The 13,975-nt window shown below is 59.7% G+C and overlaps 2 protein-coding genes across 10 annotated transcripts in view; one reads left to right on the top strand and one right to left on the bottom strand.

Annotated features, from left to right (window-relative positions):
• Positions 1–2,904, top strand: part of MRTFA (myocardin related transcription factor A) — a 201,962-nt gene extending 199,058 nt beyond the window's left edge. For all 6 annotated transcript variants that reach the window (XM_047742459.1, XM_047742458.1, XM_047742457.1 and 3 more), the window contains one exon: positions 1,462–2,904. In XM_047742459.1, the coding sequence (XP_047598415.1) occupies positions 1,462–1,976 (515 nt within the window). In that variant the 3' untranslated portion in view covers positions 1,977–2,904. The remainder of the gene's footprint in view (positions 1–1,461) is intronic.
• Positions 2,905–3,041: 137 nt separating this feature from the next.
• On the bottom strand, positions 3,042–13,458 carry SGSM3 (small G protein signaling modulator 3). 4 transcript variants are annotated; one of them, XM_047742464.1, is made up of 21 exons: positions 13,336–13,458; positions 12,777–12,862; positions 12,223–12,289; positions 9,901–10,109; positions 9,702–9,809; positions 8,527–8,670; positions 8,064–8,259; positions 7,534–7,679; positions 7,066–7,290; positions 6,624–6,678; positions 6,287–6,414; positions 6,019–6,174; positions 5,827–5,881; positions 5,622–5,671; positions 5,333–5,485; positions 5,106–5,176; positions 4,945–4,993; positions 4,782–4,867; positions 4,032–4,154; positions 3,858–3,940; positions 3,042–3,615 (listed from the first exon to the last, which is right to left on the bottom strand). In XM_047742464.1, exons 1-21 carry the CDS (start codon positions 13,340–13,342, stop codon positions 3,368–3,370), a joined length of 2,445 nt encoding a protein of 814 aa, XP_047598420.1. In that variant the 5' UTR covers positions 13,343–13,458; the 3' UTR covers positions 3,042–3,367. The 4 variants fall into 4 exon arrangements, with proteins under 4 accessions (XP_047598420.1, XP_047598421.1, XP_047598423.1 ...); XM_047742465.1 differs by having other exon boundaries at positions 3,399–3,615; positions 3,858–3,918; positions 5,333–5,540; positions 5,593–5,671; XM_047742467.1 differs by having other exon boundaries at positions 3,399–3,615; positions 3,858–3,918; positions 4,032–4,064; positions 5,333–5,540; positions 5,593–5,671.
• Between the last annotated feature and the right edge of the window lie 517 nt (positions 13,459–13,975).

Genomic DNA, 13,975 nt, shown 5'->3' with positions numbered 1-13,975 from the left:
AGACAGGAACCCAAACTGCGAGGGCTCAGGCTTCTTGGGGGAAAAAGGTGACGCCAGAAGCAGAGAGGGAGCAGGCGAGCACGCCGGGCCCGGAGCGCCAGCCCTGAAGATCTAGCAGAGAAAGGGAGCTGGGGGGTGCTGCCCGCCCCCTGAGGAACACGGAACTGGCCAGAGAGGCGGCACCAAGGCCCTGAGAAGGCATTGGCGTGGGCGTGGGCATCTGGGGAGACTGAGCGTGGTGAGATGGGCTTGGTGAGATGGGCAGGCGTCTCCGGCTGGGATGGGAGGAGAGCGGGAGGCAGGACAGGCCCTGGAGGGCCAGGGAGGGAGCAAGCCTGGTTTGCTTCTGCGTTACTTTTTTAAATTGTGGTTAAATACACAGAAAATTTGCCATTTTAATAACTTTAAAATGCAGAATTCAGTAGCATTAAATACATGCAGTGTTGTACAACCATCACCACCATCTGTCAGTGGAACGTTTCCATCATCCTGGACTGACACTTGGGTCCTGTTAGGCAGGAGCTCCCCGCCTCCCCTCCCCAGCCCCAGGGAACCTGTCGTACTTCCTGCTCAGTGGAATCCCCTTCTGTCCTTTGGTTGCTGGCTTGCTTCACAGAGCGCAGCATGCTTAAGGTTCACCCGAGTTGTGGCAGGTGTCAGATGCCTGCCTTTTTATGGTCACGTGAGATCCCATTGTAGGGACAGAACACCTTGTGCTGATCTGCTCCCCCATGAGGGACGCTCGGGTTTTCCCTTGGGCTGTTGCACCTAACGCTGCTGTGAACACTGCACACTCGCAGCTGCTGGGAGCCCCCGCACGTCTGCGGCGGCTGCGCCGTGTTGTTCACACCAGCTGTGCGCAGGGGCTCACGTCTCTCTACATCCTCACAGGCACGATTACCGATACGATTATCGATACTATTATCAGTAACTATTACTACCGATGACTAAAAAAGCCGCCCTACTGGTTGCGAGGTGGTGTCTCCTTGCGGGTTTGATTTGCATTTCCCTAATGACTAACGAGGTCGAGCATCTTCTGGCCTTAGGGGTTTGCAGATCTTTGGAGAAATGGTGGCGTCCTTTTCCCCTGTTGGGTTTTGTTGTTGACTTGTAGCCCTTTAGTCCGGACATGAGCCATCAGATCCGTGGTGTGCAGGCATTTCCTCCCTCTCTGCGGGTTGTCTTTGCTCTTGATGGCATCCTTTGGTGCATAAAACTTACAAATTTTTGTATGGTCCAATTAATGTTTTTGTTGTTGTGTTTTGGTGTCGTAACCAAGAAATCATTACCAAATCCAATGAAGATTTCCCGTTTTCCTCTAAGAGTTTTATAGTTTCAGCTCCTGAATTTAGATCTTTGACCCATTTGGAGTTCGCTTTTTGTATGTGATGTGAAGTAGGGCCGGCCCCGGGTCCTGTTCCGGCCTGGTTCCTGACATCCACTCACTTTCTCGTTTGCCAGAAATCTCAGCAGATTTCAAGGAGCCACCACCCTCCCTATCAGGGAAAGAGAAGCCCCCCTCATCCTGCGGGTCGCCCCTGGCCACACCGTCCCCGCCCTCTGCCGAGCTCCCGCAGCTGGCGCCGCCTCCTCCCTCGGGCTCACCTGCCCTCCCTGGGCGCCTGGAGGACTTCCTGGAGAGCAGCACGGGGCTGCCCCTGCTGACCGGCGGGCACGAGGGGCCAGAGCCCCTCTCCCTCATCGACGACCTCCACAGCCAGATGCTGAGCAGCTCTGCCATCCTGGACCACCCCCCCTCACCCATGGACACCTCGGAATTGCACTTTGCCCCTGAGCCCAGCAGCGTGGGCCTGGACCTGGCCGACGGCCACCTGGACAGCATGGACTGGCTGGAGCTGTCGTCGGGCAGCCCCGTGCTCAGCCTGGCCCCGCTCAGCACCACCGCGCCCAGCCTCTTCTCCACGGACTTCCTCGACGGCCACGACTTGCAACTCCACTGGGATTCCTGCTTGTAGCTCTCGGGCTGCGGAGCCGGGCCGGGAGGGGCTGGAAGTTGAGGGGCCTCGGGAACTCTGGGAGCCCCACTCCCTCGGCCCGATCCCGCCTCTAGGTGGTCACGAGTCCCGACAATCAGAGGCCCCGCTTTCCCCTCCCTGGGAGGCTGGAGCAGGTGGAGCCGCCGCCTGGCCCAGGCTCAGGCTCCCCAAGGAGGGGAGCCGCCCGGGACCAGCTCTGCTGCCGGCCTGCAGTCAGGCGGCCGGGACAGGCCAGGGCCATGCTGCCGCCCTCCTGTGCGGCCGGAGGCGCATCTCCTTCCTTCTCTCCCCTCTTCCCTGTGAGGGAAGAGACTAGCTGGGCCTCTACCTCCCTGTTCCCCATGATGCCAACCCCAGGGTCCCAGGCTTCCTGGGAGGGGAGCCCCTTGCCATTTTAGCGTCTTGGTGTCGTGTAACCCTTAGCGGCTGGCGGCGGCCGGTCTCCGTGCAGGTGTATATATCGCTCTACCCCCTATCGCCGTGCGTACATGTCCGTCTCTCCTGGGGGCCGGGAGGGGGCTTGGCGCTCCCTCCCGTCCTGTGCACAACACCGCAGGGCCTGGAGACCGCCGCAGCTTACCTCAGCCCCGTCACGCGCGTTTGACATGCAGACACCCTGCCACGGCCTGTGCCCACCTGTGTCCTGCTCCCTACTAGTGCCACGAGGGCAGAGGTGCTTCCTGGCCACCCCCCCACATTCCGTCCCGCTGCCTCACTGCAGCCACCGTGGCCCTGGGATAGGAGGGGCGGCGGCCCTTAAGCTGTGGCCTCCTCTTGCCCTAGGGCCCAGCCTCCCTTCTGGCCGGTCACTGTCATTAACGGGCTTAGGGATGGAGCCCCAAACCAGGGCTGGGACAGAGGTTGGGAAGCTGTGTGGACTTTTTAAAATAAAATTAAAAAACACTGATTTGGGTCCATTTTTGTTCAATCCACAGAAAAGGCGGGTGGTATGGCTGGGTCCTAGGCTTTCTAGACCATTCCAGGAAGGACAGAACCTTGGACACACAGCTCTATGGCCCTAGCTGGACAGAAGACGGGAGATGCTTTCCCAAGGACACAATTTATTGACAAACCAAAGAGACCAAGGAGCCTTGGGCCACCCCATCCCCTTCCTGAGCAAAAGCAGACAAAACAGTGACGGCCGTCCACCTCCTCACACGGTTTTTGGTTGGTACAAACTCTGAAAATGGGGCCCAGGGTCTCTATAAAGACCCGGGCAGAGCACTCCCCTGGGCACTGGGAGACGCCCGCTCAACCCTACCTTCTGTTCCTGCCACCCACTGTCCTCTAGTGACACTCCAGGCGTTCCAGGTGGTGTCCCTGCTCACCGTGCCACGGTGCCTGACCAGAGCTCCAGGGTCGCCTCCCCTTCACCCCCACAGCCTGGAATGGGCCCGGGCCGCCTTGGACCCCATCCCGAAGCAGGCCCAAGACCGGCCAGGACTGTGCTGTTCTCTTCTTGCTTGAGGAAGGGGCTGCTCGGGAGCTAACGGGGTGGGGGAAGCCCGGGCTTGACAAGGCCGCTGGACGAAGAGCGTCACCCGTCTATGTCCCAGCTGAAGAGGTGGTGCTTCACCAGCATGTCCTGAACACCCTCCTTCAGTGGCTGCTTCTCCTCCTGCACACAGGGACAGACTCTGCGTGCGCAGCAGGGGGAGGCGGGAGCCCGAGGGGGTGGGGGCCAGAGGGGCTCGGGGACCATAGGATGCCGGCACTCGGGGTCCCCCCAGGCCCTGTCTCGGCCACCCACCTAGTGTCTGGGGTGATCGGCCACCAGACGCCTGGCCTGCCCCGCCCCAGGCAGACCCCACAGGGAGCAGGTGGGCTGCAGGGCCAAGAAGCACCCCCAAGCGCACACACCTCTCTCTTCACAGGAAGCTCCCAGTCCTGGGAGAGGCTGAAGGCGAAGCAGCAGAGGACGCTGGAGGAAGGGAGCGGGGAGGCTGTCCGAGGCGCTCAGGTCAGCTCTGCCCCCACCAGCCCCACCCCGGCGCCCCGGGGCAGGGGCTCCCGAAGCAGTGGCAGGGCACTCACCGGAGCTCGCACTTGATCTGGACCCAGCCGGGGCTGCGCAGGAAGGACCAAGGCTGATACCACTTCTCCACGGTGGGCAGGCTGGAGCACAGCACCTCCAGCCACAGGTGCAACACCTGCTCGCTGGGCACGGGGAGGCGGGGGGAGAGTGGGCCGCCCCGCCCCCCCAGCCCCTCCCTCCCCTTTGTGACCACCTCAGCCAGGTCTCTGCAGAGGGGGTGGCTCCGGCTCCTGTCCCCTGGAAGACACCCGGGCCCGCTGTCCCCACAGCCCCTGTGCCCCTCAGTCCCGTCCCAGCTCTCTCCTCTGACACTCGGCCACCACCTGCTGCACACAGGGACCTCAGCCCTGCTGGTCGGGCCAGGGGTGAAGCCCCCAGCCACGTTCTGAGCTCATCTCCTGGAGGCCGTCCTCCCTCCGCTCGGTGCCACACGCAGGAAGCACTCACGCGGGCCTGGGTCTGGGCCTCAAATGCCCAAGCTCCCTTCAGGCAGGCGCCCCCCTCTCCGGGCACCTTGCTAAAACCTGTGCGTCACAAAGCCTGTGAGTGGCTTCCCCGGCCCACGAAACAACGGCCGGTCGAGTACTAGAGAAAGGCCTTTGGGAGTCACCCTTGCTGCCTTGTCTTTCCAGGTCCTGGGCCCAGGAGGCCCAGCTCACGGGCACCCCACTGCCCCCCCCGAGCCACTGCCCAGGCTACCGCCCGTCTGACTGGACCGTCACTGGCCCACAGTGGGCAGAGATACTCACTTGAGCCCCACGCAGATAAGGGACCGGAGCTTGACGTCCATTTGTGCGTGTGCGGCATCATGGGTCACGTTCACAGACTGCACAGCCTGAGAGAGCACAGCTGTCACTCGGGGGGCTCCAGCTGCCAACCCAGACGGCCTGTCCCACCCACCACCCCGATTACCCGGTAGAGCAGCTCCTCTGGGGTCAGGACTTTGCCATCTTCATCCAACCTGAGGGAGGGATTGAAGCTGCCGGTGCTGCCCTAGTATGCGTGGCCCGGGCTGTGCCCTCCCCGCACGGGGACCGCCAGGGGGCCGCGGGGTAGGGGACGGGGCCCATTACCTGTACGTCTTACACAGCACCAGGCGTGAATACACCGAGTCAAAGTCTCTCTCTACCTCCCGGCCTGCTGCCTGGGGGGCAAGGTGAGAGTAAGGGACAACAGGGAAAGCACTGAGTCAAAGCCACGAGGTCCAACTGAGTGCATCCTGCCACCCCCGCCAGCTCTAGAGGGCCCAGGGGCTCAAGGAAAAGGATGGTGGGGGATGGGGGTCTGGCCATCGACTTACCTCCTCAATAAACAGCCATGGGTGACAGGCGCCCCCGAGCAGGGACGGCTTCTTCAGCCCATGTTCAAACAGGGCCTTGAGAGCTGGGCAGAGGGTCCCCCGTACAAGGTCCGTGACCCCTTCTGTCACAGCATCATCCCCCGCGATGGAGTACTGATGGTGGGGGACAGGGTCTGAGAGGCGCCAGCCACCCCCTCCCCATCCCCACAGCCACTGTCACAAGACCACGCGTGCCAAGGTCAGGCGGCAGCAGCTCCCACGGGCGGCCAAGCCTTGTGCACCCTCTTACCTCTTTACTCCGTTCATCCAGGACTTCCACAAACTTGGCTGGAAACCAGCCTGTGGGAGAAGCAAGGCCCCGTGAGAAGCGGCGGGCCGGCGTCCCCACACCTCCCGTGGCGTAAGGGCCCGAGGGCCGGCTTGCCGCCGAGAAAGGGCGGCCCGGCTCGCGGTTTCACTGCCCAGCCCGCCCCTCCTGCACACGGAGGCCTCACCTCTCAGGCCGTTCAGTTCCCCGACCCAGCAGTGCTCGTCCTTTTGAGAGATGATCTGCACGTTCGGCCGGCGGAGAAGAGGAGGAAGCAAAGCTTTGGTTGCCCAGGCCCTGGGCCCGCAGCCATACAGCTGCACCCTCAGCTGGGGGCGGGGGACAGCCCAGGGGCTCCTGCTCCCCACGCCCCACACACCGTGATGATGTCATTCTTGCGGAAGCCCAGCTCATCGTCATCGTGTCGCTCGAAGTCCAGCAGGGCCTTGGCCCGGCGCCGGTGGCCGCGTGAGCACGCCACGTAGTTCTCGTGGTCCCGCTGGTGGCTCTCCATGCTGTAGTCCGGGCTCAGCTCCTGCCCAAGTGGCAGAAAGGCCTGCTAAGGGGGAGGTGCCTCCTTGCCAGGGCCTTGGCACCTCAGAATGAGGCTGGGGAGCCAGAGCCCCCACGTGGAGCCCACAACTCACCACACTACAGTTTTTGGGGTCTGTGCACTGGAAATGGCGTGCGACGCGCAGGATGGCTTCCCGGAGGTCAGCTACCAGTTCCGTCTGCTTGATGTTCTTGGCCTTGAGCGACTCCAGGTCGTCCTCCCCTGGAAGCCCCAGAGAATTATGGCAGCCACGGCCCCTGCCAGCCTCCCCCTACAGCCCCAAGGAAGCTGAGGGTCCATGCAGGGGTCTGAGGACGGGTCTCCCCAGTCTACACTCCCATCCCACCGACTGCGGTGGGGAGCACTCTGGTCCCTGGGAGGGAAGGAGCCACTGAACCCAGCCTGGCACCAGCTCCCGCAGCGGTTCTCACCGAAGAGCAGGGAGGTGATGCCGGACTTCCTCCGCTGGGTCCTGCGACGCACAACCTGCAGGGTGCGAGCAGTCGGGGGTAGCCGGGTGGGGCGGCGGGCGCCCCAGCACTGGAGGGAACTAGCAGAGCTCCTCCCAGGGCCGGGTCGCACGCCACCTCATCTGAAATGGCCGCGGCCAGCTCCAAGCATCGGAAACGTGGTCCGTTCATAGCCAGGTGTGTCCTACGCCCACGCAGGGCAGGTCACAGCAGAGATGCACAGAAGGCCCAGGTGGCGGGTCCTGGCACAGCTGTGGTCTGGCCGGGCCGCTGGGGGCCGGGCTAGGGAGGGGGCAGCAGAGCAGGAAGGGCTGGTGGGTTCCCTCCCGGCAGCCTCTCTCAGGGCTTCCTCAGGGACCCCCACCCTGTGAGTGAGGTGGGGACTCCTCCCTCATGGGCCTACCTGCGAGAGGTTGGTGGTGGCATTGGTCCCCAGGAGCTGGCCCTGGTCTGCAATGAGGTAAGCCAGGTGCTTGCGACGCTGCGTCTCCACGGCCACATCCGTGAGGGAGCCGGCCAGCCGCATGGCCTCCCCCAGCAGCAGCTCCGCATCCTCAATCTGGGAAGGTATGTCTGACAGTGTGTTGAAGATGGAGGCCGAGTTCTCCGACTGGATCAGCTCCTCTTCCTGGGCCATACAAGGGAAGGAGTAGGGGAGGGGCCGTCACTGCCAGATGCCAGGCCCGCAAGCAGCCCCAGTGACCTTCCTGGATGACCAAGCTGACACAAAGACTTCCGGGCCCTAGGGGACCCCACCACACCGTGGGCCTCCCAGGAGGGGCCAGTGGTCAGGCCACACGATGCTGAAGGCGAAACCCCACGGCAGCCCCCCAGAGGAGGGGCCCCAGGCGGGACAGGGCTCGGGCGGCACCTTGAGCCGCAGCATGCCCAGCGTGGTCTGGAACAGCACCAGGGAGCCCTCGTAGAAAAACAGGTCCCAGAGGCGCAGCAGCACCCTGATGTGCACCACGCTGGCGAAGGCCGTGAGGAACCAGTGCAGCGTGATCAGGGACAGTTCTGTGGACACAGACCAAAGCCTCTGTGGCTGGAGCCAGGAACAGCCAGCATGGGACAGCCTGAAAGGGGGGGGGCATTCCCCAGGTCCACAAGCTGGGGAGAAAGGGGAGGGTCGCTCCCAAAAAGCAGCAAGCGGCCTTGCCTGCTCCAAGAGGAGGAGCGACAGGCTGTTGGGGAACATCAGAGAACAAGAGCACCACAAAGACTCCGTGTGCTGCTGTGTTCAGGGCCCGGCCCTTGTTCAGTGAGCTCCTTTCTTCCTCCCAACACAGCCAGCTACCCGGTCCCCTACCGGCCCGGGCCGGAGGCCTCAGATCTGCAGCGTCTGAGCCACAGTCACAGGACCCCTGACTCCAAAGAGGAAGGTGGGTGCTGGCCCCTCACCAATGTCGTGTTCCTGGAGCAGCTTGTCCAAGCGGGGCAGGTACTGCACGATGAGATGGCGCAGGACCCGTTGGTCGGTCTGGACGCCCAGCAGCGTGGTGCTGAAGTAGGACGCAGGGAGCAGGTCCTCGGTGATGGCACACATCATCCAGAAAGCGTCCTCCTCCTCCAGGAACAGGAGGAGGCAGGCAGCCACCTGGCCAGAGCAGGAGGACAAGGGGCTTGTACCCAGGTCTCCATGTGAATTAGAAGAGGTCCCCCGCCCCCGCCCCGGAGGTCATCACAGACACGTGCTCTCCTCGGGTGGAACCAACGCATGTGGCAGCCCCAGCCCGCCATGGGGTTTCCGCCTCTAGCGCCCCCCCCCCCCGCCCACCCTACTGCCCTGGATGGCACTGTTCACCTGCAGGGGCCTGGCGGACACCGCTGGGGACACCCCCTGCCCCTTCTGGGCTGTGCTCACCATGCCTGTGCCCTGGCAGTAGCCGATCTCTGGGTAGAGCCAGGCCAGGGCTCGGAGAACCCTGCGCAGGCGGGGCACCCCAATGCTGCTCACGTTGGCGAAGCAGGCGTTGCTGGGCATGGTGCGGAGCAGGTCCTTCTCAATCTGCCAGCGGCCCACCCACAAAGAGCCCCTGTGAGACGCAGCTGCACGCCTGGAGGCCCACACCGCCCTCCACACTGGAGACACCTGAGGCACCCCTGTGAGGGAAGCTGGGGACCCCCTGTGAGGAACAAACCCCAGGGAGGCCTTTCACCCAGGAATGAGGATTCCTAAACTCTGGGTCCGAGCTGACCTGTCTTCAGGACTAGAGCTCAGCTAGTGTGTAGCTGATGCCATCAGATTCACCAGGGATAACTTAGGAAAAGAAAATTACAGCTCTGGGGCGCCTGGGGGGCTCAGTTGGTTAAGCAGCTGCCTTCGGCTCAGGTCATGATCCCAGCGTCCTGGGATCGAGTTCCACATCGGGCTCCTTGCTCATCAGGGAGCCTGCTTCTCCCTCTGCCTCTGCCTGCCATTCTGTCTGCCTGTGCTCGCTCTCTCCCCCTCTCTCTCTGACAAATAAATAAATATAAAAAAAAAAAAAAAAAAAAAAAAAGCCTCTGTCTTCGGCTCAGGTCATGATCCCAGGGTCCTGGGATGGAGCCCCGCATCTGGCTCTCTGCTCGGCGGGGAGCCTGCTTCCTCCTCTCTCTCTGCCTGCTTCTCTGCCTACTTGTGATCTCTGTCTGTCAAATAAATAAATAAAGTCCTTAAAAAAAAAAGAAAAAAAATTACAGCTCCCTGGGCCTCAAACCAGAGCTACAGAACTTACGATCTCTGGAATGAGGCCTGGAAATCGGTATTTTAAATCTCCAGGTGATCTTCATGTGCACCCAGGGTTGGTCTTTTTGACAATTGTCCCTGAGGCCTACGGAGGACCCAGGAAGTGCAGGCCTGTTCCAGACACGTGCGAGTGGAAGGGAGCCCTGTGAGAGCAGCAGCTGCCCGCTCTCCCGGGCCACCCCCGCCCCCCGCAAGAGACCAACAAGGGCAGGTTCCGATAACCCCAGGCAGCTCACCGCCCTCCTGCAGGCCCACACCGTTTCTGACAGAAAGTTCTTTCCGAGGGTCTGCTGGTGCTGGCCCAGCCTCACCTGTTTGGCAGCGATGGTCTCGTCATTGGAGCTGTTCTTCACCATCTCTCGGTAGGACAGCTCGGAGCTCCGCTTCTTCTGCAGGGCCCCAGAGAGCCGCATCCACAGCTGCAGCGGGGGCCGGCATGAGCTCCCGCGGCACGTCTGCGCCCCCCCCACTCCCCACTGCGGGCCCTCGGCGGGTCCCTCACAGCTTCACCTGTGGCCTCATGCTGTGTGGGATGCCGGCCAGCACCAGGGAGCGAAGCTTCTCCGAGCGGGGCAGAGACACGGCGATCTTGTCCCAGGTGAGATCCCCCACGTCGTGGTTGTGGGTGAACTCCAGGTGCGCCTGCCACCGCAGCCTCTGCGGGGGGTCCTCCAACAGGGCCCCACCGGGCAGCTTGCTGGGACCGGGGGCGGCGCCGTCTGCCAGGAAAGAACCGGGAGACGCGGCGGTGAGCAGGGCCGGGCTGTGGCCTTCGCGTCCAGTGCCCAGATCTCACCACTGAGATCCAGAGCCACGTTTCCGACAGCTTCCCTGGGCTCCAGCTGCACGTCCCACAGACAGACCAATGAGTGAACGCAAGCTCCAGAGTTTCTGCCCCAAACCTGGCCCGCGCAGTCCCTCCCAGGTCCGCAAAGCCACCTCCACCTCCAGCTGCTCGGGCTGCGAGCTGGGAAGCGCCCACTCCTCCGCTTTCCCCCACATTCAGCCCCCAGGAACGTCCTGCTGGCAGGTTCTCACTGCTCTTACCGCCTCCCACTACAGCCCCTAAGCCATCAGCTTCCACCGGGGGGTCACGGTCCAGCCTTCTCACCCTCCTTTGCACCCCTGCCTCCCTGAAGGCGTTCAGCCGGCAGGACGCGCTCCCGCTCAGACACAGTCGGGCGCCCCTCGGCTCACGGACAAGAGGCCGCATGATCCACCATCGCGTGCTCTCAGCACGGCCCCTCTGTCCGCCACCCACTCTCGCCTCGCTGCCCGGGCTCAAGCTGTGCCTCGCCAAACCCACTCCCACCCCAGGGCCTGGGCATGGGTTATTCCCCTCCCCTAGCTGTGCTCACCGCCTTGCTTCGTCCTAGTCTCCGTCCAGATGTCTCCCAGGAGAGGCCTTCCCTCTATCCCCTCGCACACAACCCACCCCCCCTCTTCTGCACAGCTCCCAGTTTCGTCATGGCCCTTCTTGCTGCCGGCATGTATTGTTCACTGCCCGGGAATTCCAGAAGACCAAGACCACTTTAAGGTTTGTTCGAGGCACGGGGGATGCAGCAGGGCAGAGCGCACAACCCGAAGGCAGTCCCCGAAGTGCTGGCACGAACGCGGCCCAGAGCTCCTGCGCCCACCAGGCAGCCTCAGAGCCTTCGCCAAACTTCACCTTCAGTGAATTTACATGCAGTAAAATGCACAAATTTTAACTGTACGCTCTGGTGAGTATCAGTAAATAAATGTCTATATGTCGTCCCCATCAAGATAGAGAATATTTCCATTATGCTAGAGAGTTCCCTGTGTTTCTCACAGGCCCAGCTTTTTAACTTCCAAGTACCCGCCTGCAAACCAAAGAGTAAGGAAAACTTCTGTCAGAATTGGAATATGCGGGGCGCCTGGGTGGCTCAGTGGGTTAAGCCCCTGCCTTCGGCTCAGGTCATGATCCTCAGGGTCCTGGGATCGAGTCCCGAATCGGGCTCTCTGCTCAGCAGGGAGCCTGCTTCCCTCTCTCTCTCTCTCTGCCTGCCTCTCCATCTACTTGTGATCTCTATCAAATAAATAAATAAAATCTTTAAAAAAAAAATAAAAAAAGAATTGGAATATGTGTGACCTGAAGAGGACCAGTTTCAGCCCATTGAAATCTTCTAGTCATAGTTGTATCCCGGTGACGGGCTGCCCCGGGTTCTGGCAGGCAGCCTTCCCGACAGCCCGTGTGGAAACCAGCAGGTGTATTTAGAGTAGAAAACAACGGAAATGGCCTGGAGGCCCACTCAGAGAAGAGTGGTTACAAAACATTATGATCAATGCATTATAATGGCATATTATGCAGCCACTGAAAACTATGCTTTTAAAGAGGTCTTAACTGACAGAAGAAATTTTCATGGTAAATAACATTAAGAGACAGAAGAGCTGTATAAAAACGTGTAGATAACATGTTAGTTATGAGAAGTACACATGCACCCATGCGTACACGCGCGCGCGCGCGCACACACACACACACACACAGAGCCAAGAAAGGAACAAAGTGAAATGTCTGCAGTTATCTTTAGGTTTTGGGATAATGGGTTAATTTGTTTTAATCTTTACTCTTTTCTGTATTTTTCAACTTCACTACAATAAAACTATTGCTATTATTATCCTATGAAGATCAATAAAATTTACCTAAATTTGGAGGTTTCCATACATTTTAGAACTGCTCTGAGGAGGATACTGTTAGGTCAGTTCAGGAGCAGATGAGACCCCCAAAGCCCAGGTCGCAGCGGCACAAGGCAGAGTCACCAGAGTCCTCCCCACGGAGAGCAGCAGGATTACACACCAGGGGCTCCATCTTACCTTCCTTGTCCACGCGGAAACCGAACTCATCGTAGCAGAACTCTGGCTGTTCCACTGACTCTTCCTTCTAGAACCAGGATTAGGAAGAGTCAGTTGTGTGGCCACCAGTCCGGGACCACAGATTCTGGAAGGTGCCCCCCACACTGCTGCCTGCTGAAATCCCACCAGCCTTCAAGACTCGGATCAAAGGCTACCCCTTTCTTGAAGCCTCTGTGGTCATCACTCAGCTGCAGGGGCCACCACCTCCTCGGACTGGCCCAGCATTTTCCTTGCTCTCCTCAGAGGTCAAAGATAATAAGATCAAGGTAAGAAAGAGATTTTATGCATTTCTGTGTCTCGATAATATACTGAGCACACAGTGCCTAATACTTTTCCTCCAACCTAATGACTAATTCCCAGAGGACATAGAGCTAAGATGCCATCTCTGATGGTCGCTTCTGAGCCCAAGTGAACACGGTGGGGTGGCTACCATCTACCCCCCCAGGAAGCCTAAAGCAGTGGGTTCCCTTTGGCTGGGTTCCCTTTGGCGCCACAGCCTGGGCATAGAGCTTTACCTGTGTGTACTTGGCCAAGATCTCCTGGGGCCACATGCTCGGAGTCAGGGCTGAGAAGGGGCCACTGGCAGAAGGTATGTGGTTTCCTAAAATCAAGGAGGATCAGGAATAGGAAACTGAGCAAATGCAGGGCATTCAGGGGGAAAATTCAAGGTGGGACATCCCCCACTAACCACTAACAAGGGCCTCAGCAGAAAAGGGACTGCACCATTGAAAGTGGGATGGATGGGGGAGGGGAAGAGACCTAAAAATAAGCAACTTTCTAGAAAAGAAAAAAAGGAGCATGTTACAAAACATAACCAAATTTCATCTCCTTGCTTCTCCCACCCAAGTGTGAGGATCTGTAGGCTGGAGGGAGGGATTCAGAGAACCTGGAGGTCTGAGCCATGAAAAGTTGTGGTAACCCTGATGCCTGATAGGAGGACCTCCTCCTTTCTTACACTCTCATCCTCAAAGGTCTATCCTGCTTCCACTCCACTGAATGGGCCCTCCAGGGTGAGACCCTCCCCTCTTTCCGGACAGCCTCTCACCCATTTCCAGCCCAGGGCCTGCCTCCCACCTGACATTGTGTGGAGAGGTGGGGCAAGTCTTCTGCAAATCCACACTCAGAAGGCTTCCTGGCCTATTATTCTACAGCCGGAAGGTTCCTCGGGCTTCATCTGGTCCAGAAACATCTGCCCTGGTAGGAGAGCAGAGGGGAAAGTCATTATAATGGAGCCCCTCTCCTGGAAGTCCTTTCCACCCACTACTCTGATTTTGCTGGCCAAGGGGCAGTGAGAAGGAAAAATGACACTTGAAATAAACGCCTCCTATTCTGAACATTTCGTCTAGGACAGGATACATGAAACACTCTGAAGAAGCTACAAAACCGATGTTACCAGCTCCGTGAGCCAAGAGGAGTGCCTGCTCCGTTCATTATTAAAGGAAAGAATTAGGGGCGCCTGGGTGGCTCAGTGGGTTAAGCCACTGCCTTCCGCTCAGGTCATGATCTCAGGGTCCTGGGATCGGGTCCCGCATCAGGCTCTCTGCTCAGCAGGGACCCTGCTTCCCTCTCACTCTCTCTCCCTGCCTCTTCGCCTACTTGTGATCTCTCTCTATCAAATAAATAAATAAAATCTTTAAAAAAAAAAAAAAAAAGAAATGGAAAATGAAGAAGCTGCTGCTGAGAACAGTCTGGCTGTTTGTCAAAAAGGTAAACA

Source organism: Lutra lutra, chromosome 8, assembly GCF_902655055.1.
Source record: "Lutra lutra chromosome 8, mLutLut1.2, whole genome shotgun sequence".
Classification (NCBI taxonomy): Eukaryota; Metazoa; Chordata; class Mammalia; order Carnivora; family Mustelidae; genus Lutra; species Lutra lutra.
This window is presented reverse-complemented; position numbering and strand designations above follow the sequence as displayed.

Coding starts and splice junctions, on each gene's coding strand:
- SGSM3 (XM_047742464.1), bottom strand. Junction 6,415..6,623: donor CATCACCTCCCTGCTCTTCG/GTGAGAACCGCT, acceptor TGGGGCTTCCAG/GGGAGGACGACCTGGAGTCG. Junction 4,994..5,105: donor GTGCTGTGTAAGACGTACAG/GTAATGGGCCCC, acceptor TCCCTCCCTCAG/GTTGGATGAAGATGGCAAAG.